The sequence below is a fragment of the Falco peregrinus genome, chromosome Z (genome assembly GCF_023634155.1).
Source record: "Falco peregrinus isolate bFalPer1 chromosome Z, bFalPer1.pri, whole genome shotgun sequence".
NCBI lineage: Eukaryota > Metazoa > Chordata > Aves > Falconiformes > Falconidae > Falco > Falco peregrinus.
Genome location: NC_073739.1, coordinates 74,005,552 through 74,032,390, shown reverse-complemented (window position 1 = coordinate 74,032,390; position 26,839 = coordinate 74,005,552). Strand labels below are relative to the sequence as shown.

The window sequence follows — 26,839 nt, the reverse complement described above, 5'->3', positions numbered from 1 at the left end:
CACTTGCCCCGGCCCCGCCCCCCGGCCCCGCCCTCTTGCCCCTCTGCTTTCTACTCCTGCCCCTTGGCCTCGCCCCGGATGGGCCCCGCCCCCTCCAGACTCTCCGCCAATGGGAGGTGCGCGCGCACCCGGCGCCACGATCGAGCTTGCGGGCGCGGCGCGGCGCGGCCGGTGTTTGCCGTCTCCATGGGCACGGAGCGGCTGCACCCCGCGCAGGCGCCATGGAGACGGGAGCACGGCGGCGGCGGGCCGGGGCTCCCCGAGGGTGGGGTCGGGCCGGGGCACCGGGGCGGGGGCGTGTAGGGCGTTAGGGTGACCCCCGAGGGAGACATCTGGGGGGCAGGGGCCTGGGGGTAAGCATTAAGGGGGCAGGGGACAGAAGATGGGGGGGTCCGGGGCACTGCCTGGGTGGGGTGGCACCTGGGGAGGAGGTAGGGGCCGGAGCTCACGCAGGGGGTGCTGGGGTGTTGTGGAGCCGCGGGACGGGGCACAGGGGGCGTTGGGGGGCAGAGCTTGAGCTGGGGACACCGGGGGGGACGTTGCTGCAAGTGGGGGTGGGGGCCAAGGAGGGGGAAAGGAGCCATGGACAGGGTGATCCCTGCAGAGCGCTGACCCAGCAGCAGGCACTGCTTCTGCCCCCTAAAGGGACAGCTGATCCTTGTCCCTCACCCTGGGGTGGGGGTAACACGACGAGGGTCCCGGGACCCCTGGCCTCAGGGCCCAGCCCACACTGGTAGGGGCTGGGGACATGGTGGGCAAGGGGGAGGCTGAGGGATGCACCCCACCGCCTTTCCTCAGGGACCGTCCCCACCTGCAGGTTGGCTCCGATGGGCCACATGCCTCCTGTGTACCCTGCAAAGAGGCCACCGCGTCCAGTCAGGGCCCAGAGCCATGTCCTCCTGCCTGAGGTGCCCATGGAGAAGCCCCAGTGCCACAGGGAGACACCAATGGTCACAGCTAAGGTGCCCCAGGGGATGCTGTGGGCCCCGGCTGAGCTGCCCGCCATGGCCCTGCCAGCTGTGCCCAGTGCGGTGACACCTGCTGAAGCTGGGAAGGATCCCAGTGGGGCTGAGCTGCCGCCCTGCCATGGAAAGCAGGGAACTCGTCCTGGCAAGGTGTCCCCCATCGTGGGGCTGGTGCTGCCCCCCTTCCTGCAGATGCCAGCAGGGCAGCCCAGCCAGTTGGTGTCCCGTGGGAGCTGCCTGATCCGCAACTGGCAGGAGGAGGTAAGTCCCCATCACTGCCTGGGGAGCCATAAAGGGACATTCTCTTCAAAACCTTCTCCACTGTGTTGTCCCACATGCTGATCCTGTGAAGCTTCCTGCTCCTGGGCAGCCCCCTCTCTTTAAATAGCTGCCCTTGGCCAAGGTAGAGCTCCCTGAATGACCTTGAGCCCAGCAGGATGGAAAGGGGATGAAATTCAATAGCACAAAAGGCATGGGCAGGCATGTGGGGAGCGATGGTGAGGCTCTGAGAGAAGAGCCAGGAGCTTGCTGCAAGGGCAGCAAGAGCTGGGTGTCACAGCCCATCACAAAGATGGCTGCCTGGACAAGCCAGGCTTTGGGGGGCACATGGGCCAAGCCATGCCACAGCCTGGGGACCCCAAGGTTTGTGCAAGTGCTGTAAGACGCTTGCCCAGCCATAGGGGCAGCCTGGGCACTCAGGAGGTTGGGGTGGCTGTACAAGGCCAGCTGACCCCTGGCAAGCAGAAGAGGTCAACTCTGCCCAGGTTGCAGCTGTCCCCACACCGACCTTCCCAGGGAGCTGGCTGGAAGGACTGTCCCCCCTTTTGCAGCTTGTGCCCCCAGGGCTGCTCCCAGTGCTCACATCAGCCACCTGACTGCACAGCATGGCCTCAGGTATGGGGCAGTGACCCCCTGCTTGCCAACAGCAGGAGGGGTGACTTAAGCTTACCTCCCAGTCTTCCCCAGAGACCCATGGGACTATCAAAAGCCTAAAAACCAGAGGTGGGCATGGGGCACTGCAGGGTGGGCTCCTGCACCTTCCTGCAGCCCCAACTCTGTGTTCCCAGAAAGCCACAAACCACCTGGACCTCACGCCAGGGCAGCAGCCAGGCAGTGAAGCCTCCACCCACTGGCATGGCCACCATGGGCTGCTGGTCCACCAGTCCTCCCGGTCCACTGACAGCACCACCATGAAGGACACCTACCGCCTGCCACACAGGGCCCGGCTGCTGGGACGAGGTGAGGCTGAGCCCCTCCCACCAAGCTGTGTGCCCCACCAAAAGGCAGCAAGGGGACCTTTGCTGCAGGGCTGATGGCACCTTACCTCCTGGCAGGGCAGCGGGAGGTCATGCTGGAGTCCCAGCTCTACCAGAAATACAGGCAAGCCTGCGTCCCCACATGCCACCCACCCCTGGAGCCATGCCCCGGAGGAGGGGACCCTGCTGCAGGTGCCTGCCTGGGGTGGGAGAAATGACCCCAGAGCTGAGGGGTGTGGGCTCTGCTCTGCCACCAGGAAGGAGATGCTGCAGGAGATCTGTCCCCCAAGGATGCCCATGGAGTCAGTCTCTACTACGCACCGGGACTACTGTGCCAGGGGCTGCCAGTTCACACCACTGCCCACCACCCAGGTACAGGCAGGGAACGGTCCCCCACCCCTCCCTTGCGGCATCCCTCAGGGAGCCTGCAAGGCTCCCGTGTCCCCCCAGGCATGCTGCTTCCCCCGCCCCGTGTCACATTGCTTCCATCTGCAGCCCCACAACTACTACACGGAGCAGCCTTGCAGCTTCTGGCTGGAGCAAGCCCACAGCCTGCCTGTAAGCCCCCCAGCACCCTGCCCTGCCAGCACCTGGGGGACTCAGCTGCTGACAGGGACCTCTCCACTTCCCTCCAGGGTGTCACCAGCATCCGCAGCAGGGACAGTCCCTTTCGGAGGAACGCAGTCTTCTCCACTCCCATCACCAAGGACCTAAAGCAGCCCCTGCCCTGTGCCCCTCTGAGGAGCCGGCTCCAGCCCTACAAGCAATAAAAAGCAAGGTGGTCCCAGGGTCCTTGCTGCCCCAGGGCTGTCCTCAGGCTGGGCATCTGGAGGCAGAGCACCATGTCCTGATCCCTGTGGGACCATGCAGCACGGGCATGGGGACACCCTCTAGCCCCTCTGCAAGTCACTGCTGCCCCAAAACATGCTACTACCCCAAGCCTTGCTCCTTGGGCACGAAAGGGAGAGCCCCTGACACAGCCCCATCCCCTGGGATGTGCCCTCTCCCAGCGGCCACAGCAGATGACACGCGGCCCCGTCCCCAGGCACAGGTGGGTTCCAGCAAGAGGTGGCAGTGGCACGGCCAGAGCATGAGCTCAGAGGAACGCACTGCTGCCCTGGCGCCAAAGCAAACCCCGCCGGCCGCGGTGGCTCTGCCTTCCCAGCAACACCCTGAGCCCTCGCCAGCCCTGCAGCCACCCGCACCAGCTCCCTGCGCCCAGACTACCCACCCCATGCTGCAGCCGGACCCCTGGGCTACGATGCTCTGGGATGCTCCAGGCAGCCATCCCCAGCACAGGCTGAGCTCAGTGTTGCCCCCCTCCTCCCCCCACCCACCCACTTGGCACTCCAGGGCAGAGTGAAGCAGAGGTCAGGGGATGGAAGGATTTGGGGAAGTTTGTATTTCAACAAAATAGTTTGCAGTGACTCCTATATTTACACCTGGGGGAGGGGGGTATTTACATGACCCGGTGGGGCTATATACAGGGGAGGGGAAGACTTGAGGAGGGGGGAGAGGTGCGGCATTGAACCCTGCCCTCACCACGAGGTCAGTCTTGGCAGGAGCCCCCCATTTCCGCGCCCCCCCCCAGGAAGGGGGTGATGTGGGCACAACTTCTGCTGGGGACGAGGTACTGAAAAGAGACGGCAAAGTGCCCTGTGGGGCAGCCAGGCCCCAGGAGCGGCTCAGAGCCAGCTGAGCCACAAGGGAGAGGGCAGGGGCAGTAGGACCTTGGAGGATGGGGGGATACGGGGTCCCCAGGGCTGGATTTGGGCCAGCCCCCCCTCCAGCAGAGGCTGCAGGGGGAAGTGGGCTTTGCTGGTGCCGATGGAGGGGGGGCCTGCGGTGCCGTGGCTGCTAGCCCCCCACGCCTGGGCCCTGCTGAAGCAGGGGGGCTGCAGTGGTGGTGGTGGTGGGCTGCAGTGATGGGGGGATGCCAGTGTGTCGTGGAAGTCCAGGCACTGGGAAGTGCTGGCAGTCCCATCGGGGCTGGGGGCCTGCGCCACTGCCATGGGGCTCAGACGACTTTGGGGTCTTTCCTCTCACCCAGCAGCCAGTAGGTCCGCATCTTCCCCTTGCCCTGGGCAGGGGAGGGGAGTGGTGAGACCCTCCCTCCAGCCACTGCTGCTCCTTGGGTGCCATCCCCAGCACAGAGGAGGACAAAAGGTCCCAGCCTTGACCCACCCACGCATCACATGCCCCTGTGCCAGGAAGGGTGGGCACCCCACCGGCGTCCTTGCGCTCTCACCTTCATTTCCACATCCCCACGCAGCTCCAGCTCAAAGCAGCCAAACTCATCCAGGACTTCCTTGGTGGTGGACGAGACATGGATCTTCAGGGCTGGGTGGCACAGGGGGGCAAAAGGGAACATGGATGGGTCTGGGAGCAGGGCACAACCTGTAGCACCAGACCCCAGCTGCCAGCCCCACGGCTCACCCTGGCCATTGGACTCCATGCGGGATGCGGTGTTCACCGTGTCCCCAAAGAGGCAGTACCGCGGCATCTTCAGACCCACGACTCCAGCACACACAGGACCTATGGGGACAGAGATGTCTGGAGCTACTGCAGGGCAGGTGAGCGAGCATCCCCCAGCTGGTGCTAGCCAATGTGGGGGCTCACCGGTGTGTACGCCGATGCGCAGGTGGAGCTGGTCATTGGGCCGGTGCCGGATCTTGAAGGTTTTGACAGCATCAAGCAGGGCCAGGGCCATGCGGACAATCTCACGGGCATGGAGCTTCCCATTGCGCACTGGCAGCCCTGACACCACCATGTAGGCGTCCCCGATGGTCTCCACCTGTGGAGTCAGGGACAGTGGGTATACCCTGGGCTCCTCACTGCCCACCTCACTGCTTGCCACCCCCTCACCTTGTAGACATCAAAATTGTCGATGATGGCGTCGAAGCAAGTGTAGAGATCATTCAGCAGCGTCACAACCTGGATGGAAGAAGGGTGCATGCAGGGCTGGTAGCGGGCATGTCCCCCCTAGCACCACGGATGGCACTGCCAGGGTATGAATTGCCCCTGCCACTCCTGCAGGGGGGCCACCCCCCAAGCCCTGCTCTCACCTGCATTGGGGTGCTCTCGGCCGAGAGGGCAGTGAAGCCCACAATGTCGCTGAAGTAGATGGTGACACTGTCAAAAGCCTCGGCCCGCACTGTCTCCCCACGCTTCAGCTGCTCCGCAACAGAGCTGGTGATGACAGGGAGGATGGTAGTGGGCTCCCACCCCAAAAACTCGTTCTTCCTGTGTCCCTTGCCCTTCACCAGCATGGAGAGCTGGCAAGGGACCCCATGCTTGCACAGCAGTGGGTGCATGCTAACCCCATGCCAACATCCAGACCCACATGCTCCCATCTCTCCCTCTCTCACTGGGGCAGAATCTGGTAGAGGAGGTTCTCAGCCTTCCGCTTCTCCTCCAGGTAGGCCTGCGTCCGCTCCTCCACAAGTTTCTCCAGGTTGTTGGCGTACTGCTCCATGCGCGACAGCAGGTTGTCCAGGATGCTGGTGCTGCCCTCCCTGCCGGGGTGCAGGCAGCTGGCACCGTCAGGAAGAGGTGTCCCCCCAACCACTGCCCCCACAGCAGTCCCTGCTGCTGCCCAGGGCCACCCCCGCCCCACTCGCCAGCCACCCACTTGTTGAATCTACGGATGAAGATCTTGATCTGGCCGAAGTCAGGGCGCTCAGCCGGCTCCTGCGCCCAGCAGCGCTCCATCAGCACTGCCAGCTCCTCGCTGTGCACCCCGATGTCAATGGAGGGGCGAAAGAAGGGCTTCTGGCTGTTACGCACCTTCTGCACAATCTCTGTCAGGGGGTGGCCGATGGTGAGCACTTGGACCACCCCCGTCGGGGACAGGACTACCCCACGCTTGCCCCCTACCCTCACCTTTGGGGCTCAGGTCCATGCCCTCGATGTAGAAGGGGCCATTGCGTAGGGCAACCTCCTGCATGATGATACCAAAGCTGTAGACATCGGCTTTCTGCATGCCTGGCGTGGGCAGACGCCCCTTCTGCAGCAGCTCTGGAGCTGTCCACAGCTTCTCTGGTGGGACACAGACACAGAGTGGTGAGGCAGGGTCACCCCATCCCCCTGGTCCTCCTGAGCAGGCACTCACTGGCATAAAGGGCATGCGTGTCCTCGCTGTCGCAGGGTGTGCGGAAGCTGGCCAGCCCGTAGTCGGTGATCTTCAGCACGAAGCGGCTGTCCACCACACAGTTGGATGACTTGAGGCTGCCGTGGTGGCCAATGATGCTATTGTGCAGGAAAGCCATTCCCTGGGACAGATAAGACACGGGGAAGCTGGCATCCCACAGGCACCTCCCCCAGACCCTTGTGCCCCTCACTTGAGTACCTTGACAATGTCGTTGATGAGGGAGTAGCGAAACATCCAGTCCAGGTTGATGCTCTCATTCTCCAGGACGTCCTGGGGCAGCACATTGAGTGGACTCCACCCAAGGGGTGGTGATGCCAGCACCAGCCTCACCAAGCACCCAACTGTGGGGGGACTCTGAGGAACCCACCTCCTCCCCTCCACTGGCATCTGACACCTGCTTGTGCAGCTCTGCTGCAGGTCTTGTGGGGCTTGGGTGGCCACCAGCATCTATAGCCCTGTCCTCAAGGCCCAGCCCAGCCAGGTCACCCCCAGTGCCCCCAAGCCCCCCTACCTGCAGGCTGCCCCGTGGGCAGTACTCAGTGACAATGCAGATGTTGGGGGGGTCAATGCATGCCCCGATGAAGCGAGTCAAGTGGTTGAACTGGATGTCCCGCATCTGGAGGTGGAAGCAGAGCCAAGACAGGCTTAAGGTCAGATGGGATGGGCTGCTGCTCCCACCAGCACCCACTGTGCCAGGACCAGCCCTTGCACCCCCAAGCAGGGAACCCACTGCAGCCCAGACCCCAAACCTACATGTTTCAGCTCGAAGAGCACCTGCCGTGTCAGCTCGATGCGCTTCTTGTTGATGTGCTTGATGGCCACCACGTTGCCCTGCGGTGCCAGGGAGGGTGGAAGAGGTCAGTGCCCATTGGGCAGATTTGGGGAGGGGAAGAAGGTGCCAGCATGCCGCAGGGTGGGGTTACAGCTGAAGGGAAGCACCCCAACAGGGCTGGGGGGTTCTCAGGGGAGAGCTCAGCTCCCCGTCTGCTGCACTGACCTTAAAGTGGCCGGTGTTGGCAAAGATCTGGTACTTGCCATGGGTGGTCATCAGGGAGCCGTAGCTGGAGCCACGCTGCAGGGAAGGAGGGGGTTAGGGATGGGGACCCTGGAGTGCAGCATGGCAGGCACCCCCAGGGGTGTGCAAGGGATGGTGGCAGGACAAGCTCCGAAGGGTCAGGACGTCTGCATGCTCTGTAGGGAAGGCAAGGGCTACAGGATGAGGTATGGTGCACTACAGGGGGTGTAAGGTGTGTAGGGTATGGGTAACATGTGGCCGTGTAGGGGACGGAAGGCCACACAGGGGCCTGATGAGGTATGGTGCTCTGTAGAGGATGCAGGGCTGTGTAAGGGATGGACACAGCGGGGCTGTGGCTCTATAGGGGATGGAGGGCTGTGGAGGGGATCAACAGGGAAGAGCTGTCATGCAGGGAGGGAGGACGGAGGACGGGGCAGGGGCAGGAAGAGGGTGGTGCCCCAGGGCAGGAAGGTCTCACCAGGGATAGGGTGAGCCGGCTGCCTGCTGCCTTGTGGTACCGCTCAGGGCTCCCAAATTGCAGCTCATCCCAGCGGATCCTCCAGAGCATGCTGGCAAGCTCCTTCTCTAGCATCAGCTTCCTGGGGGGCACACAGGGGTCAGGCCCCCATACTCTTCTGCCCTGCCTGCCCCCCTGCCCCAAACCAGGCTGATGGGTACCAGTACCCAGAGGCTCCACCAGCCCTGACTGACCTGAAGATGAGGAAGCTGGAGATGCCAAACATGACGAAGGTGAGGCCAGTACCCAAAGCCACGATGGCCAGCATGGAGAGGGGGGCTGTGGGCAAGAGGAGATGTTAGTGTGGCCCACCTGGCCACAGGTGCCAGGCTATCATGCACCCTCAGGGAAAGGTGCTGGGGACCAAGGGACATGGAGGCCGAGTACACCCACTTTTATCGCAGGAGGGGTCGTCCACGTCGAAGACACAGGGTGGGTTGTCCAAGGGGGGGGCCCCCTTCACCCAGGGAATGGGTCGTCCCAGCCAGTGGATCTGCTTCTCCACACCCGAGTAGTGTCCCACCACCTACGGCAGAGAGAGCTGAGGCCGCCCCCAGCATCCCAGCCCCCCAGCCCCAGCTGCTGGCAGGATCCCAGTGCCAGCCCCCACCTCGTACTGCCCGCTCTCGGGATCGCCCATGGCCCATAGGTTGAAGTCGGTGTCCCGGTCATTGTTGCTATCCATGCTCACCAGTCCCGTCACTCCTGTGGGAGAAGCAAGACCCAGGTGGGACAGGGACCGGGTTCCACCGCCCCCGTGGCACCCTCAGTCCAGCTGCCCCTGTCCCACCGTTACCCTGGAACTTGCGATCTCGCATCTTCTCAATGATGTGGGTGGCATTTTTCTTGGAGCCACCCTCCTGCAGGGTCTCGTTCAGCACCATGGCATACAGCAGCATCCCATCATAGAAACACCCCGCCACCAGGTTCATCTGTCAGAGGGAACTTCAGCACACCTGTGGCCACATGCATGGGAGCACCCCAGGAGCCCCACACCAGGGTCATGTACCCACCCACAACCCCATAACCTCACATGGGAGCCAACATGCACCCCGGGGGAATGGCAGTGCCCATGGCTGCTCAGACCAGGAATGGCCCCTTGGGCATTGCCTGTGGCTGTGTCCCACCCCCTGCATCCTGGTGAGGTGCCACAGCCCCATGCAGAGGGTCCCCACTGCCCCATCATGCAGGGGGGCTCACTCACCAGGGAGTAGTTGAGCTGCACCCCAAATTTCTGCTTAGCTCGAAGGATGAGCTGGGTTTGGAAGTGCTGGTACTCGGGGTTTTGGGGCTCATAGTAGGTGATCACCAGCACCATCTGCAACCGAGCACAGCACCCCGTTCACACACTGAGGCCAGGCTGAGGAGGTCCCTGTCCTCAGGCAGGCGGGTGCAGCTCACCTGGAAAGCCTCACGGAGCCCCGAGTCCTGGCCTGGGCTCTGCTGCCAGGGCTTGAAGGGGTCGCGGGCAGAGTCACCCCGCAGGCTCTCCCCGAAGACATCCAGGTAGAAGAAGACGTAGTCACCATTGGTGAGGTTCTCCTGCTGAGCCAGCTGCATGATCTGCCGCAGCATCTCCGGTGGCCCACAGAGATACACCACTGCTGGCCAGACATGGCATGTCAGGGGGGCAATGCCACACCGCCCCTACCCAGCGCACAACAGGTGTGGGGTGGGACGCTTTCCCTTGGGGCAACGGGCAGAACAGCCCCGGGGGCACACTCAACGGCTGTGGGGAGGACGGAGCAGGCAGATGGGGGAGTGCATGGCTGACCACCTTCTCATGCTACGTGACCCATGGCCACAGAGCCCACTCAGCCCCACCACCCTCACTGGCCCTGACCCACCCTTGCCCCACCAGCTACCTTGGGCTGAAGGGGGAAAGGAGAACAGGGGAACCCTTGCTCCAAAATATGCAACCCTATGCACAGACCCCACACGCTCTGCTCCAGCACCCACATGCATCCTGCTCCAGCAAAAGCCACCCAGGGGCTGTCTCCTCTGGCACCAGATCCCCAGCTGCTCCCCACCAGCCCCAGACAGGGGACCTGGGGGCCAGGAGAGGCACTGGGGCCGTGCGCCGGAGGCCCCTGGGGAACCCGGGCTGAGGAATGGGACAAACCCATGTTTGGGTTTGTGGCTGGCCAGCCGTGCGGCAGGAATGCGCAGGTTCCCGGATTCCAGCACCTTCTGCGGCCGCCGGCGCTAATTGGAAACAGAGCATCTCGCTAGTGCGACCCACGCGGCAAGGGGGTGTCTGGGGCCCGGCTGGCCACCCCACGTGCCCCCACCCGCTGCTGGGGGCTCAGCCAGCCCTGTTGGGATGTTCACCCAGGTGCTGCGTCGGGGCAGCATGGGGCTGGCACAGGGCACCGTGGGCCATGGGGATGGGTGCCCAAGAGTGTCTGAAACCCCCCCGAGCAGGGGCCCTCCTTGCCCTTGCTGAGGATCCTGCCACTGCCTCTTCCCTCCCCCCGGAAAACCAGGGCCCCTGCTCCAGCCAGCCTGGCTGGGAACCCGGGATTGAGCAACAGAGGAGGCGGCGGGTGCTGTAGGAATGTCACGCTCGGGCACTGGCCCCAGCACGCAGCCCTTCTGCATGGGGCCCGGCGCCCCAGCTGGATCTGGAGCGTGGGGAGTGCTGGGGACAGCAAGGAAGCCCCATGCCCTGGGACAGTGTCCCAGCTGCTGGAGGACACCCGGCCGTGCAGGCAGCAGGGCTGACAGGGTCGCCCATGGAGGCAGCGAGGCAGCCCATAGGTGGGGGAAGAAACCCAGCAGAGCCACCCTGGGCACAGGAAACCCACAGCGATGTGGGGAGCTGGTCCTGGGCACGGGAGAGAGGGGAGTTGCAGTAGCTTGGGCTGTGCATGAGCAAAAGCCCATTTCATGGTCTGAAATGGTTTCCCTCTGAGTGCTGCAAAACCTCAAATAAACACTCCTGGCTTCCCCACTTCACTAGTCCCGCACCCAGAAATGTGCTGTACCCAAATTTCTCAGCCAGGATGGACAGCGCAGCATCTTTCCAGCACGCAGAGACTGAGGGTCCCCCGCCATGGGGACACAGCATGGAGCTTTCCCCATCCCATCACAGGCGCCAGGAAAAGGCGGCCCACAGCACCACACAGGCTGGGGAGCTGCAACAGCTGGTAGCAGATGGTGGGACACCATGGGCAGCCAGCCCCTGCGGTGGCGGCAGCAAAAGCCTGCCTGGTCAAAGGCCGCCGAGCATGGGGATCAATGGCGCCTGGATGGCTCCCTGGGGACAGCTTGCAGGAGCTGTGCAGAAGGGAAGGGTCAACGCTTGGGGCTTTTCATGACACTGGCAGCTGTCTCCAGCTGGCAGCCTCCCGCCCAGCCAGCAGCACCCCTGCCTGCTCACAGAACCCTCCAGGGGTCTGCGAATGGTCAAAGGCAACTTTATCATCACTGAGGACAAGGGGAATGAGGTCCTGCGAGGCTGGGGTGCATGCAGCCCCCAGGCATTTCTTTAGTGTGTGCCCGTGATGCAGGAGGCAGGGTGCATGGCCCCAAGGGACAGGCAGGACCACGAGCATGCAGACAGGGTGGCAGGATGCTGTCCGACCCCTGCATGATGGAAGATAACCTTGAAGTGAGGGCGAATCCTGGTTTGGGGAAGCAAATCCCTGCAAATCTGTTTTGAGCAGCGTCATCAGCACAGGGCACTGCAGCGCAGAGACCCTCACCCCAGTCAAGTGGCCATCCCACACCCAGGGGAACTGCAGGGATGAGGACCAAATGCACTCCCCTCCTGCCAGCAGCACCCAGCCATCTCCCCAGGCAGGAGACCTGGGCTTTGTGGGCAGATGCTCCGGTAATTCCCTCAACCACAGCTCTAATTATATCAGCGCTTTTGCAAGTGGCAGGAGAGACGTGGGCCCCTGCACGTCACCCAGACACCAGTAAGAGGGGCAATGGGAAGTGTGAGGGGGCCATGCATGGGACAGGGTGATGCACCTACATCCCGCCATGCCTGCTCTTCAGAGCCACAAATGTCAGGGTTAGGCAGCACTGGGGACACATGGTGGGACACAGAAGCAGCTTTCCCCTGGAAATGTTTACCAAAATCCTGCCGGTCACCTGGGAGAAGGAAGGTGACACCAAGAGGGATGACGCGGTATCGCTGCAGGGCATGGACACAGATGTAGCTCTGACCAAAGCTCCTGCTTCCTTCTCCGTGCCCCACCATGCAGGGATGGGCACCCCCAGGACAGACTTGCAGGGTCCCTACTCAGTCCCCCACAGCCCGAGGTTAGGAAAGCATGTAACTAACATCAGCATCACAGCCCTAAGCACCCACCCCTGCGGGGCCAAGCACTCAGCCTCACATTCTGCGCCCCGCTCCGGGCTGTGGCCATAGGGGCCCAGACCCTCCCACATCCCAGCTCAGAAGGCCCCCAGGTCTCTGCCCACGCCTGGCATCCTCCCCCAGCAGCCACGACCCCCTGCCTGCACCAGGAGAGATCTATTCCCACCAGGGTGATTTACGGCACCAAACCGGAAACGTTGACAGAAATCGCTGATTTTAACCTTTTTCACTGCGGGGTGCTTTGCCCCCATCCCACACAAAGCTCCACACTCCACGGCTGGTGACGGTGCACACAGGGAGCTTTCATCCCAGCCTCTTGGCCAAGCAAACGAGAGAGGTAGCCAGAAGCTGCTCAGGTCCTGCAGCCTACCATGGGATGCCCAGCCCCACCAGCCTCAACCCTGGGCGAACCTGGTCCAGCACCCCAAAGCACCCCAGCCACACGCCTCCAGCCTCATCCCACACAGCCTTGGCCACATCTCCCGCTGGCCCATCTGGCTCCAATCGTCGCGGCTCGATGTCCTTCTTAATGACACAGCATCTCAGGATCCATTAAGAAGCATCACGGAGCGGCTGGCTCCGGGATCAATAAACCCTGCTCATCAATAATGAAAGCGCATCAGGCTGCCCTTGCTCTCTAGCTGCCTCCGTAAGCCCCTCCATTTCCTCCTGCTCCCAGTATAGCCGCTCTCCTGGGGCACTCCAAAGGCACAACATTGATTTATCCCTCCATCATCAGGGTGGGGCCATCCCCAGCCCCCTCCCTGGGGCACAACGGGGACACTGACAGCTCAGGGCACTCAGGTGCCAGGCTGGGGGCTCTGCCCAAGCATGGCACAGCCACCTCCATGTGTCGGCACCAGGCTGCTCTAGGCATGTAACAACAGCCGGCGCTGCCCTTCAGGCGGCCACGTCCACACCATCACCTTCAGCCTCCAAGGAGGTGGCTGGGTCCTGCCTGCCCCCACGGACACCCTGATCATGCCAACACAGAGCATAGGGTGGCCTCAGTGCCCCTCACACCACACATCCCACCAAGGTGAGGGTCCACCCCAGCTGTCCCCCAGCACAGGGTGACTGGGCTGGGGGGCAGGGAAGGGGACCCTGTGACTCCTCACCCTGCTCTGGACCCCCTTCACTGGCACCAGGGTGACCTGGGGGTCTCAGGTCCTGCCTGGTCCCCTGTGCACCCACCTCCCTGTGCAGGTCCCGCTGCTCCCCCAGCCCCACCGTGACAAAACGTGCCCACCCCCTGCTGCACAGCATATACAACCCGCTTTGCCCAGCCCTCCCCATGCCTCACATGGGTCCCCACTGTGCTCCCAGCCCCTCCCTGTGCCCGACATGCATCCCACTGTGTCCCCTTACTGTGCCCCACAGGGATTTCACTGCCCTCTTAGCCCCTTGCTGTGCCCTACACTGATCCCAGTGGCCCCCAAAGCCCTTGCTGTGCCCCACACGGGTTCCACCGTGTGCCCGGTCCCTCACTGTGTCCTACCCGGGTCCCACTTCGTCTCTGTCCCCTTGCTGCGCCCCAGACAGGTCCCACTGCACCCTCAAGCCCTTGCTGTGCCCCGTGTGTGCTCCACAGCACCCCTGTCCCCCCACTGTGCCCCAGACAGGTTCCACCCTACCCCTGTCCCCTCACGGATCCCACCACATCTGCAGCCCCTCGCTGCGCCCCACGGAAGATTTTGCCGTCTCTCCGAGCCCCGTGCGGTTCCCCCGCGGGGAGCCCCGGCCGCTCCGCTCCCCGCCCCCCTCCCCCCCCCCTCCCCCGCCCCGAGTGCTCAGCCCTGTCCCGCGGAGCCCCCCCCCCGCCCCCTCCCCACGCACCGCGCCCGTTGGCCTTGATGAAGTGCACGGCGGTATCGGGGCCGCCCTCGTCGGGAGAGTAGATGTGGTGGCGCACGGTGAGGTTGCTGCCGTCCTGCAGCTCCTGGTAGACCCCCTCGACGGTGAAGTAGTAGGGTCGGTCGTCAGTCTTGCGGTCCACGTAGAGGAGGACGGCGCGGGCGCTCCAGTTGAAGTGGGCGTGGAGGTGGGAGACGAAGGCACCCAGCTTCGGGGCCGAGGGCCCGGTACGCACCGTCGTGCTGTAATGCTCCCGCTTGCGGCTGAAGCCGGCCGCCACCGCCCCGCCGGTGATCAGCGGCAGCCGCCAGTGCGAGGCGAAGCGCCCCACGGAAGCAGCGGGGTAGACGCAGCCCGGCCCGAAGAGGACGTCGGGGTCGTGGTAGAGCTTCAGGTCCACGGCGTTGAGCGGTGCCACGTACTCGGAGCAAGCGCCCTCCAGCTCCGAGCTCATGAACTCGACGCGCACCGAGAAGGGCCGCGGCAGGAGCGGCGGGTCGCCCCGCTCCAGCGCTTCCAGCGCCAGGCTGAGCGCCGGCCCCACGCGCGGCCAAGCCCACGCGTAGCTCACGTTGCGTTCGGGCAGCACCACCGCCACCGTCAAGTTGGCGGCCGCCCCGTCGGGGGTCGCCGCCCGCCGGCCCGCTCCCGCCGCCGCCGGCACCAGCAGCGCCGCCGGCAGCAGCAGCAGCAGCAGCGGCAGCGGCAGCCGCGGAGCCATGGGCCGCGCTGGCTCCTCCGCCCCGGCCGCCGCCCGCGGCTCCTGCGCCCCGCCGCGCCCCCGCCCCGCCGCCTGCGCCCTCCCCCGGGCGGCACCGCCCCGGGCCGGCCAGCGCCCTCTGCCGCCGCTCCCCGCCCGGACGGGCGGCACGGGGGTGGGCGGCACCGCGGCGGGGGCGGGGGGCGGTGTCCCCGGAGAGGGGGGCCGGGGCGGGGGGCTAGTGGGGCGGGGGGCGGGGGAGGCGCGCACTGGCTCCGGGAGGGCAGGGTTGGAGGGGTGGCGGGGTGCTCGCCTTCTGTGGGTCGCCGGTGGAGGGGTTGGGGAGGGGGCTTTCCGTGTCGGGCGGCCCGCAGTTGGCAGAGGTTGAGGAGGGGGTGGCTGGGCTCTAGGGGGTCTAGGAGGGTGGGTGGGAGGGGGGCGTCCGGGTTGCAGGTAGCCCCACTGGCTGCGGGTTGGGGAGGGGATGCCCCATTCTGGGGGTCCCCCCTGGAGCTGGGGAATGCCCTGGGCGATGGGGTGCAGGGATTGTGCGCAACGGGGCCTTGCCGAGGGGTGCTCTGGAGAGGGGTGCCCCCGCTGTGGGGTGTGAGGGGGTACACGGCTCTGGGTGTGCTGTAGGGGAGGGCACCCCACCAGGGATTTCAGGGAGGTCTTGGGCTGTGGGGTGCAGGGCGAGCTGGGCTCTGGGGAGGGGGCCCTCCCTTTCAGGGAACATCCGGTGCCTTGGGTGTGGGTATCCCTACTGGGGGCAGGGGAGGGGGTTGGGGAGGTCGGGGGATTTGGGATGCAGGGGGCGACCGGGGAATCAGGCTCTGAGAAGTGCGGTGCCCTGGGCATCCAGACAACGCTGACACGCAGGATGTCCTCCCAGCAGCGGAGGGTGCAAGTGGGGGCCACGCCACAGGGATCTGGTGTCCCCGCTGCCTGTCCCTGCTTGATACATGGCCTGGCCGGGGCGGTCGAGCTAGGGGGGGCTGAGGGCAGGGGATGCCGGGGGGGGGCTGGAGGCAGTGGGCATGTCACCACGGTGGGTTTTAGGGCTCCAACCCCTGTGCAATGGGACACAGGGCTGTGGGGTGGTGGGGTAGGAGGGTGGGGGACTGTGTGGGGAGCAGAGGCTCCGAGGGACAGTCCGTGGAGCACAGGGGAGCGCTCTGGGGACAAGGGCTAGCTGTGGTGCAGGGAGCCCTGCGCAACCCCCCGGGACGCTATGGGAGCTGGGATTACCCGGGCAGGGCAGTGCCGGTCCTCCCCAGGGATTTGGGGAAGGACCCGAGGCGTTGCCAGCCCCGGCTGCCTGGGGGCCTGCCACAGCCTCGGGGGACACAGACGGGCCCTGCGTTTGCAGGGGGGGGGCCTCACTGGGGCAGGGGGGGCTCGGCGGGCGCAGCATGCCTGCGGTGCATTCCTCTCATTCCCAGCCTGCTGCCTGCTCCCATGGCGGGGTGTGTGCTCGCGCTGACAGCCCCTGCCCCATGGCTCAGAGCTGGGGGGGGGGCAACATGCATGTGTGGGGCACAGAGAGGACTGCAGCCAGAGTCCAGTGGCTGCACAGGGACCCCGCTGGTCTTGCTGGTACCGCTGTCCCTGCAAGGTCCCGTCGGGTGTGGGATGTGTGAGGGATGCTGTGCTGAGCAGTGGGCAGGGAGTCCCTGTCCCTTCCTGGGATTTGGGGCAGGACACCAGAGCAGAACAGAGTCACAGGCGTGTGGTACCCTTGGGGTGACCCAGCATGGGTCCCTCAGCGGCTGGGGCTGCCAGGAATCACGGCCCCTCTTGCTGTCCCTGCTGGTGCCACTGCAGGTGTCCCCACCATGAGTGGCAGGTCCTTCCCGTTGCAGGGTCACGGAGCTCAGCTCATCCAGGCCGGCACAACCCGAGCCGGGCAGATTGGTTTGCCAGCTATAAATACCCACGTCCAGCCACGGCACGGAGCCGGCAGCAGTGCCTGAGATGAAGGACAGCGCTGCCGCAGGACGGTGAAACCCAGCCGGCAACAAATATAGGAGAACCTGGAAGGGTCTGGCCGTGCTCCCCCATGGGGTGTGGGGCTAGGCATGGTGGATTGGTGACAATCCCACCAGCGACCACAGCCTCTGTAAAATTGCCCTGCTGCTGGGGGCTGCCAGGGCGCCGACGGTGCCAGGTTCTGTGCCCCTCACATGCCCCCAGGCCAGGCAGCCCAGCCACAGGGCTCGTGTCCTGAGCCACGGTGGCATTTTCAAGCCTTGAGCTGGGCTCACTTGGTGGCACAGGGCAGGGTGCAGCAGCGGGCAAAGGGGCTGGCAGCAGCCTGTGTGGGAAAAGCCTGCAGCCTGTCCCCTCCCTGCCTGCAGCGGGCAGGGAGCAGGCAGCGAGTCACTTGTCTAGGAGGTGCTGAAGCTCTCTCAGGACCTGCTGGCAGGCAGGATGCAGCCAGTGGAGGCAACAACCCTGGCAAGTTAAAAAAAACACCACCAACAAAAAAGATTAAGGGGGGAAAAAAAGGCAGAGGAGCGTGGAGGCAGCCCCCGGGGGGACTCGCTGCAGGCAGGATGGGTGCATGGGGTGCCCTGGGCGGGGGAGGGGCCGTGGGTGCCAGGGCACCCCGTCTTTGCGCGTACATGCCAGTAGAGGGGGCCCGGTCACCGCCGCCGGTGCGCTGTACACCGGGCACCGCGCACCCCGACGGCTGGGGTCACCGGCTGCACCGTGCCCCGCCGTGCCCGCCGCCGCTCGGACACCCGGAGGGCACAGGGGCTGCCACACCTCTGCGTCCCTTGTGGGACCAGGGCCCCCCCACAAGCGCGCGTGGTGGCCGAGGAGCTGAGGTGGGGATGGGGTCTCATGGGGCTCGGTGTGCTCGCTGCCCCCCCTGCCTGCTCCCTGGGGTGTGTGGGGCTGGGTGTCACCATGCTTTAGGGTTTTTGTAACACCCTTTGCTCTCGTGCTGAGTTTCAGTCTTCCTGCACTTGGTTTCCCACATCTTGGAGCTGACAGGTTTTCTTTCCATGGGGCTGTGCCCAGCACCTTGGTCCCGGTGGTCTGCAGTGGTCCATGGCAATCTGTGGCAGTCTGTGGTGGTCAGGGGAAATCTGTGGTGGTCTCTGGTGGCCTGTGGCAGTCCATGGAGGTCCATGATGGTCTATGGTGAACAGTGGTGGTCCATGGTAATCCGTGGTGGCTCATGGTAGTCCATGGCTGTCCGTGGTGGTCCATGACAGTCCCTGGTGGTCCATGACACCTCTGGTTGTCCTCTGGTGGTCTGTGACAGTTTATGGTGGTCCATAGCAGTCCATGGAGGTCCATGATAGTCCATGGTGGTCTGTGGTAGTCTGTGGTGGACTACGGTGATCCATGGCAGTCCACAGAAGTCCATGATGGTCCATGGCAGACTATGGTCATCCATGGTGGTCCATGGCAGTCCACAGAGTTCCATGGTGGTCCGTGGTGGTCTGCGGCAGTCCATCGTGGCACATGGTGGTATTCACATTGCACCAGAGCATGGTGGGCACCAAGGGCACAGCCATGCCCACCCACCCCGGGGAGCTTATGCCCACAAAGTTCCCATCTTGCTTTCCACGTTCCCAGCAAGCATAACTAAGCCCCAGGTCCCCAATGCTGATGATTGTTTAATTGCTGAAAAGTGTTTTTCCAACTCCTGGGGCACAGTAATGCAAGCTAGCAGGCTGCAGGGCCCTGCCAAGCGCCTTCACCTCTGCACCAAGAGTGAGGCCAGAAACCTGTCATCCTCAGGAGGTGGATGTAAAGAACATGGCAGGCACCACATGCGGCACAGTTGGCTGCACCAGGGCCAGGTGAAGGAGTCATGCAGCTACTGCTGTGCCAGGGCATGTATGGCTCTGGGTCACAGCAAGGTCTAGCATGAATGGGCAGCAGCAGCCTCCTGCTGGAGGCTGGGGTCTGTAAACAGGGTTGCAAAGGAGAGACATAGGAAGAGGGCAGGGACGGAGAAGGCGCCACTGAGGGTCCCCATCTCCATCCAAGTGGGAGCCAGAGTCCTGCTAGGGTTTCCATTCCCAGTGCTGTAGGAGCCACTCCATCCCAAATGGGAGAGGAACACCTCCAGAAGGTCAGGGCAGCTATGGCCAGGTGGGCGTGAAACACACAGGGATGGGAGCAGTTTGCGTTTGGGGTTTGTGTGCCAATTAGTGGAAAAAAATTGAATAGAAGCAAATATTTTAAAGGGAAAAAATATGGATAATGCAGCAGCTGTATCATCTACCCCTACCCTGAGTGTTCATAGGGACAGCACCCAGCACCCACACCTTTCCATGCCTCAGACCCACAGTGACACCCTACAAGCACTGACTGTGCCAAGCTGGGGGCACCTGCTGCATTGCTTTGCCCTCCATCTGCTCTGGGACTCCCAGGCCCATGCCCAGGTGGTCTCTTCCGCCATGAAGCCACTGGCCATCTTTGACTTTTCTTGTAGGATGTCTCTAAAACAGGGTGGCACTCCGAGGCGCTCCCATGGGTGCCAATCAGCAGCCCATGATACACTGGGGTGATACAGAGTGCAGGGGGATCTGTGTTTCTGATCCCAGAGAGAGGTCGGAGAAGATCTGCGGGATCCATCCAGGACTCAGAAAGCCCCAGTGTCCCTGGGGCTCTCCCTGTCACTGCAACCTACCGGAACATGGTGCCCAGGACAGGTCTGGGAGTCCCCAGGGGCTCCCCAGCACATCCCAGAGCAGTTACATAGGCAGGGTCAGTGCCAGTGGCATGGCACTACCATGACAAAACTCCCTCCATTATGGGGTGCCCAGACCCCTGACCTCCCCAGCAGTTCCCCAGGCCCAACAGGCACATGGCACTTTTTTGGCTGGTGTGGCTCCTGCGTGGCCCAGGAATGATCTCCCAGGGATATTTCTGACTCACAGGACAGGAAACGTTTCGGGGTTTAAGCTGAGCTGAATAATGTGCTCATTTCCTTGTGCCGACTACAAAGCACCTGCTCCAGGGGATTTATGGAGTGCCGGCCTCTCGCACTCACTATGCGGCTGCCCGCCCGGATGTTTTTATTTTCCCGGGATGGCCAGCAAGTGCCAAGACCTGTTTTCCTAAACACCTCTCACCCTCCCGGCACGTTTCCTTGAGGGGAGCCTGGGCAGAGCCACAGGCTGCAGCACACCTAGGGTACTGGGGTACCTGGGGTGCCAGGGTGGGTGCCAGCACCCTGCCAGGGCTGAAGGCAGCAGGGATGCATGGCTAACCCACTGGTGCCAAAATCTGGCCTGGCACAGAGCAGCCACAGCTGGGATAAATGGCCCGGGAGAGTGCCAAAGGATGATGGAGAGGGATGGAGCATGGGGGTGAGCAAGGGAGTATGAGACCATGTGAGAGAGGGCAAGAGGGCAAGGGAGCCTGAGGGAGCCCTGGCATGGGGCTGCCCAGACCACAGAGCCTGCCACCAGCTGCAGGGAGAAGGTACACAGCCTGGGGTGGCCAAAGCCCATCCCACAGCTGGGGACCCACCAACACCAGCCCACAGCAGACCTCACCCCATGGCTTGGGACCCATGGACACATCCCACAACAGACCCCATCCCACAGCTGAGGACCCACCAACACCAGCCCACAGCAGACCCCACCCCACAGACACCATCCACCCCGGGTTTGTAGAGCCCCTGCAAAACACTGCACCCAACCCATGGGGTGGGAATGTCTCTACCCTGCGAGTAGGGTCAGAGTGTGGGTGCTAAGGCCAAGGACACCCGTGGGAGACACAGGGCATACCAGCAAGCCTCCCACCCATGCTCCTCTAGTGACATGGAACTCCATGCAGCATGTAGCCAACCTACAGAGTAAGGTGACATGAAGGTTTTCATCATGTCCCCTCTGCTTTGTACCCTTTTTGGAGCAAGTCTGGTGGGGCTGGCTCTGATCCCACCTGTACTTCCAGTCTATCCCATCTGGCTTACTAGCTGCAGGAGGAAGGATGGAGTAAGCTGTCTGTCATTCCCTGGGTAACTCTTTGTCCCCTCCTGTCCCCCTTCCAGGTTCCTGGTTGCCTAGTTCTCTCTGACCCCCCGATCACCTCTCCCTGGGATCTGGCCGTTCCGAGGAGTGGTGAGTGTTCAGGTGAGCGGACATAACTCAGAGCTGGCATCTACCTGCGTGCTGCCTGCACCCTTCCCTGCTGCCCTGGGGCCTGAAGCATCTTCAAGGTGCTGGGTGAGAAGTGCCCATATCCCACAGCCTCCCCAGGACCCAAGGCAGCACTGGGACAGCTCAGCCCAGTGATAAGTTGGGGTTGGGCTCTTTTCTTTTCTTCTGTTTAGAGAGAAAATAAAGCACTTGTGGGGAGCAGAAGCCAAGCTCCCCAGTGCCTAAAACAGCAATCGCAGCACTTCCTCGGATTTATGGTGTTTGCTTTCACAATGCCAGCCGGGATCCTGTTTGCTTCCTGCTCTGCAGCTGCAGTCCCAGCTGAAGGCTCAGGAGATTCAGGTTTTATAACACTCCTGGATCCTGCTGATGGCAACTTGTCCAGCATCGTTTATTACCCCCATGCCTCTTGCTGACAAGAGCTCACCCCATCCAAGCACCCACTGGCTCGGGTGCTTGTGCCTGCCTGTCCACAGGGTCCCATCCTCTGGCACCAGGGGCTTGAACAGCAGCTCTGCAGAGGGGCTCCCAACCTTTGTTGGAGAGGAAGCCAGCAATGCTGTGGGGTGCAGCACCCAGCCCTTCTTGGGCACAACTGCAGCACAAGAGCTGAGCCAGGCAGGCGCAGCTGGGTCCTGCCAGGGGGATGCTGAGGCACGGATCTGACCTTCTGTAGAGACCTGGGATGCTCAAGGGTGCTGACTGCTCCTCACCGGCATGCCAGGACATGTAGTCAGTCCCTACAGTTGGCCTCTGCCTGATAAAGTGACTGAACTTAAAGCAAGGCACTTCTTCCAGCTCCTGCACCCCTTCTGTGGCTCTTCCCCAGGTCTCAGTTGTCCCCTTGAGATGTGAGCACCAAAACCGGCTGCCCCCTTTCACTTTTCAGAGCGAAACCTCCTGCAGGATGCACCAGCTAGCACAGCCAGAGAGGGTGTCAGCTCCTCCAGCTACTGCATCCCTCGGGTACCAAGCTGAAGCTCTGGAGCATCAAGTCCAACTCCAGCTGCTGCTTTCCAAAGCTGCAAGCCCCCTCCCGTATGAGCCAGAACAAAATGCTCTGGAGTGGGTTGCTGGTGCCAGGTGGGTGCCAGGAGTGCAAAGTGTGGGAAGAAGAGTGACCAGGAGAGGGAAGAGCAGGGCCTGTGGGGGGAACATCTGCCCTGTCCCCTGACACACAGACACAGCATGGAGGGCACTTCACTGCCCAGGTCCCTCTGTAACGTTCCAAGGGATGTCTTGACCCCCTTTTCCTTCCTCCTTTGCATTTACCCAGCAAGCTGCTTTGATGAAATACCCAAAGGCCACTAGTGGGCTGGTAGCCTTAACCCTCTATTTGGGAAACCAGAGTGGCTACAGAAATCCTGGGAATGCCTCCCCGTGTCCCCAGTGGAGCAGGGGCAGTGCCCCTCCACACAGGCAAGAGATGCTCTCATCCCAGATTTTCAGTGCTCTTCTGGAAGCCTGGCTAAATCATGCCTGCCTCCAAATGAAGCTCACTGCTTTTGTTTAACATTTGCTGTACTCAGTGATGAAACAATGATGGATTATTTAATTGTGGTTGCTAGTGTGCCAGACTTCTTTTTCCAAACACACAATAGGACTATTAATTTACTGCTCTGACGAATGCTTTCATCTCCCTTATATAGTAAGAACTCTGCACCGAAGGGCCAGTTTCCTTTGTTACTGATACACTTCATCTCGGCTCATGTCCCCGTGGTCAGCAAGTTATTCACAGGTACTCTGAACTTCTCAGATTTATTAAACACCTTTCGCAACTGATCCCACCCTCACTGCCATCCACCAGCCACCCTGCCAGGGAGGCACAGCATCATCCAGGGCACTATGAGATGACTAGGATAACTGTTTGAGGGAAGAGAGGATGCAGAGCCAGGGCTGATCCCTTGGGAGCAAGAGCACAAGATGCAGGACAGGGATGCATCAGGACAGCAAGGGGGCCCAGAGCACCAGCATGAAGGGACTATGCCTTCAAATCTGAAGGTGGCGAATCCAAAGCGGATAAAAGGAAGCATTTTTTTTTTTCACTCTGTGCTTAATTAGGCTGCCACAGGAAAATGCTCAGGCCAAAATTTAGCAGGATTCAAGGAGGGATTGGGCATTTATGGGGATAACAAAAATATCCAGCTATAATAATGGATGCCAACACAAATTCTGGAAGGGATATTAAGCCTCACGCGTCAGGGTGTAAACCTGTCCCAAACTTTCAGAAAGCAGGGAGCTTAATGCAGGGGCAGATGACCCACATATGCTACCGCTACTGCTGCTGCCTTGCTGCCGGCATGGCGCGGTGCTGGCTGAGCCACCGGCTGGACCGTCCCCGGAGCCCTGTTTCCTGCTGCCGGCAGAGCCTCTGACAAGGGCTGCAAATTTCTCTTGGCAATTCAGCCCTTTGCTTGTAGCTCTTCGGGGCCGTGTGGCTCCCAGGGCTCTGACCTCCTCCATCTTGCCCATTCCCTCACTTTGCCAGCTGATAACAGCCTTATCAGTTCAAACCATAGGCAGACCTTCTGGCTGAGGGTCTGTGCAGACCACCGGCACATCCCTGGGTGGCGTGGCATCTTCCCACAGCTTCTTGCTTCCAGCCAAGCCCCTCATTTTGCTCTCAGGTCCCTTGTTGCCCAAATGCACCTTTGCCTCCTGATTTCACCCCTCCTGTTCTCTGTCTCTGCTGGGGCCAGTCTCTAGCCTCTGGAAGGGGCTGCTCAGCTCCAGCATCTTGTGGGTGCCGCACACGCTGCTCAGATGAGCCCTGGGTCATGCCTTGTGCAGACCCCTCCTCACCTGCCCTGCATCAGTGGCAATCGCTGTACTGCCTGCCAAAAAAAACCAGCTGTCACCCCCAACCCATGCGTGGCTACAAGCCCGGCATGGCCCACAGCCCAGCCTGGGGTGACACTGCCATACTGTAGTACCTGGGAGCTGGGTGCAAGCATCTCCAACCCACAGGGGATGGTGCCGTTGCATCCTATGCTGATTGTTGATGGGACACCTGTGCTGCTCCAGGCTCTGTGAAATGGGATGCTCCTGAGACCTTGGCCACTGTGGAGGATCAGAAATGGCTTAGCGTAACCAGAGGGGAGCCTGGAGCTCTCCTGGTTGGGGTCCAGGGTCTCCCACGCTCACCACTTGCATGCTCACTGCATGGCTGAGGGCAACCCCGCTGGGGTCCCTTGGATCTCCCCTTGCTGCAGAGCCTTGCACCCACAGGGGCTTCCAACTGGAGACATTTCTGGAGGGCATGAATCAGCTTTTCACAGCTTGTTAAAAATCTTGATCCTACCTCTTGTTTTCATGCCTTTCAAATCAGGAAATGAGTTTTACAACTTTTCCAGTGGGGCACAGCTGGTGGCCAGGGTCGTAAAGCTGAACTTTATAAATATCTCTTGTTGGGATCAGGGGAAGAGCATTAAAAAGGCGCAGAGAGAGAGAGAGAGAAGGGAAAGAGCAAGGGCAATAGAGAAGCAAGGCAACCTCGGTGAAGAAGACCAGCTCAACACCGGCCGTGGCCATGAGAGCGCAGAAGATGGGGTGTGCTTGGGGCAGGCTTTGCCTGCTGCTCTCCCTCCTCCTCCAGCTGCCAGCCTCCCAGGCTAAATGCTACTTCCAGGCTAAAGGTAAGCAGGGAGGTGAGGTGGGAAGAGGCTGGATGGGAAGAGGAGGCCTCAGCTTTCCCCAGGGTGGCAGGGCTCTGCACTGCGTGCCTGCGAAGCGCAGGAGGGACTGTGCTGAGCTCAGGAGCGTGATCGTGGGCTAGTGATGAGTGGAAGGAGCAGTCTATAAACCACAGAACAGCTCCCCAGGGCTCTGGCTGAGAAACAGCTCGCTGGGCCATGACGAGCTCCTGGCAGGAGCCCGGCTGGGGCTGAGCGTGCAGGACGAGCAGCGAAGGGAGGAGGGCTGCCTGTCTTTCCCCTGCTGCCTCTTTCCAGGGCTGCAGAGATGCTCAGACTCCGAGGGTCACGGGATAAGCCCTCTCCATGGATGCAAGAGCCACTTGCCTCTGCCCTAGGCCCCTGGGGTAGTGGGGAGAGCTGCAGGGCATGGCTAGGAGAGGATGGGCAGGAGCATCACCCTCAGCAGATGCCTGCGCATCCCATACCTGCAGGGTGGTGGAAAGGCCACCAACTATCGTCTGTAGCATAGGGTGGGTGGGTGGTCATGATGTCTCCCGTCTCCTCTTTCATGGCACAGGGGTGCCACGGAGGCTCCCATGTACCCCAGTGGAGGCTCATGTGTGCCCTTCACTTCCTTTGCAGCTCCCTGTGAGTACGAGGGGAAGCAGTTCTCCCTTGGGGAGTCGTGGCTGAGCACCAACTGCCTGCTCTGCACCTGCCTGCACCCCATCGGCGTGGGCTGCTGTGAGACGTAAGCGAGGGGCTGAGGGGCACTGGGGGTGGGCTACTGCCAGTGCTGCTGCCCTGCTGTGGCACCTCTGTGCCTGCCGCAGGGAGGAGGTTGTGTGGGTCTACCTGCAGCCAAGCAAATGTCAGAGCCCCAAGGGGCTGCAGGGCACCAGACTGTGGGGAGCAAGGGGCAGAGGTGGGCAGGAGCCCACCGGCATGTTGAGGGTGGTGGGGTGAGTTGGGGAGACAAAGCAGGGGGGTCGGGAACGTCTCAGCACAGCGAGATGCCCAGATGTGGCCCAGCTTGTCCAAGCTGACCTGGGAGATGCCCCAGGCAGGGGGGCTGGCAGCACAGGAAGCCACACAGCCCTGCCAGCAGCCCCGTGGCACAAACCAGGGGAAGCTGATGGCACCGTGCCCTCTTCCACAGCACCCAGCACCCCATTGACTTCCCTGACTGGTGTGAGGCCCACTACGACTCGCAGACCTGCCAGATCTCGGTGGTGCAGAAGGCCAACCCCAGCTTGCCCTGCGTGGAGAGCATGGAGCACGAGTGGGGCTCAGCTGGCACCCCTGAGCCTCTGAGCAACAAGTTGCTGGGCGCGGGGCTGACCAGATAGAGGCTTGGCAGAGCGCTGCGACCCCTCAGCATCATCCTCCCTCCTCCAGAGCACACCCCCCGCATGCTCCAGACCTGCCGCATCCCGTAGAGACATCACTGCCGCCACCTTCAAGGGAAACCACTATCCACACACTATGGTACTGAGTTAACATTTACACCCTAGCGCTGCCACAGTACGGCTTTGCTTCTGCCTTCAGCTTCCTGAACTGAACCAGGGCCCCCACCCCACCCGACACCCTGCACACTACAGGAATGCAGATCCTACGGGATCTCCTCCCAGGTGGGCAGGAAACCTCCAGCTACTAAAGAAAGGGCTACAGGACCAGATTAGCCTGCATCCCAGCATTCTTGTCATCCCGCCTCAAGCTTTAAGCTAAGCAGTCCCTCCTCCCTCCCAGACCACCCCACCCCCACACAGCAGCTGCTGGGAGCTCGCTGGGGAGCACCACGGCCCTTGGTGCAGGACCCACGCACCCTGGCCAGCTCCTTCTCTGCCCTAGAGTGCGAGGGGCACAACCCACCTCTGGAACCACTAACACCCCTGCTCCTGCGGCTCCTGGGACGGCAGGGGGTCTCCAGCACTGCACGCCAGCCCTGGGCAATACTGCAACAGAGCCAGCCCGGGGCAGGTGGCAGAGTGGGGGAAACCACTAGAAGATTATGTCCCCAGGGGAGGCCCCCATCCCCAGCAGCAGAGCAGGACACTGAGCCGGGTGCCCCGCTAGGGTTCAGGGAGCTGAAGCAATCTGCATGTGGCAGGGTGGAGCTGGCCGCTCTGGCAGCCTGAGCCAGCTGGTGCCATGCCTGTGTTGTGCAGAGCCTTGTGTAGATGTTTCTGTTCTTGCAATAAAGGTATTAGAAAGAGGAGGTCTCCAGCCTGTGACTGTCGCACAAGGTGGACTCTTTCCACCAATGGGAACAGTGGAGGAATAAGG

At 62.2% G+C, this 26,839-nt stretch overlaps 2 protein-coding genes and 1 long non-coding RNA gene across 3 annotated transcripts; 2 read left to right on the top strand and 1 right to left on the bottom strand.

The window, feature by feature from the left end:
* Window positions 1-3,600: 3,600 nt before the first annotated feature.
* Window positions 3,601-14,855, bottom strand: NPR2 (natriuretic peptide receptor 2). The gene is made up of 22 exons (XM_005231530.3): window positions 14,070-14,855; window positions 9,305-9,504; window positions 9,108-9,221; window positions 8,700-8,835; window positions 8,514-8,608; window positions 8,297-8,429; window positions 8,098-8,182; window positions 7,865-7,985; window positions 7,369-7,443; window positions 7,125-7,202; window positions 6,883-6,987; window positions 6,570-6,641; window positions 6,333-6,492; window positions 6,104-6,259; window positions 5,853-6,021; window positions 5,590-5,736; window positions 5,287-5,410; window positions 5,087-5,155; window positions 4,841-5,015; window positions 4,658-4,756; window positions 4,470-4,561; window positions 3,601-4,301 (listed from the first exon to the last, which is right to left on the bottom strand). Exons 1-22 carry the CDS (start codon window positions 14,806-14,808, stop codon window positions 4,239-4,241), a joined length of 3,207 nt encoding a protein of 1,068 aa, XP_005231587.2. The 5' UTR covers window positions 14,809-14,855; the 3' UTR covers window positions 3,601-4,238.
* A 5,900-nt stretch (window positions 14,856-20,755) lies between these two features.
* Window positions 20,756-22,717, top strand: LOC129782746 (uncharacterized). Its single transcript, XR_008744805.1, has 3 exons — window positions 20,756-20,891; window positions 21,808-22,001; window positions 22,568-22,717. It is a non-coding gene; the product is annotated as an uncharacterized LOC129782746 (long non-coding RNA).
* A 124-nt stretch (window positions 22,718-22,841) lies between these two features.
* MSMP (microseminoprotein, prostate associated) lies at window positions 22,842-26,714 on the top strand. The gene is made up of 4 exons (XM_013294496.3): window positions 22,842-22,919; window positions 24,397-24,553; window positions 25,196-25,304; window positions 25,713-26,714. The coding sequence occupies exons 1-4, from the start codon at window positions 22,842-22,844 to the stop codon at window positions 25,900-25,902; spliced, it is 534 nt and encodes a 177-aa protein (XP_013149950.2). The 3' UTR covers window positions 25,903-26,714.
* Window positions 26,715-26,839: the final 125 nt, after the last annotated feature.

What these genes read in the sequence shown, in the direction of transcription:
- NPR2 (XM_005231530.3), bottom strand. Translation starts at nt 14,808, where the DNA reads ATGGCTCCGCGGCTGCCGCTGCCGCTGCTGCTGCTGCTGCTGCCGGCG. An exon ending in TTCATCCGTAGATTCAACAA is followed by an intron (nt 5,737 to 5,852) that starts GTGGGTGGCTGG and finishes GCACCCCGGCAG; the next exon opens with GGAGGGCAGCACCAGCATCC. An exon ending in GCGCATCGGCGTACACACCG is followed by an intron (nt 4,757 to 4,840) that starts GTGAGCCCCCAC and finishes CTGTCCCCATAG; the next exon opens with GTCCTGTGTGTGCTGGAGTC.
- MSMP (XM_013294496.3), top strand. Translation starts at nt 22,842, where the DNA reads ATGCAGGACAGGGATGCATCAGGACAGCAAGGGGGCCCAGAGCACCAG. An exon ending in CTATGCCTTCAAATCTGAAG is followed by an intron (nt 22,920 to 24,396) that starts GTGGCGAATCCA and finishes CAAGGGCAATAG; the next exon opens with AGAAGCAAGGCAACCTCGGT. An exon ending in GGCGTGGGCTGCTGTGAGAC is followed by an intron (nt 25,305 to 25,712) that starts GTAAGCGAGGGG and finishes CCTCTTCCACAG; the next exon opens with CACCCAGCACCCCATTGACT.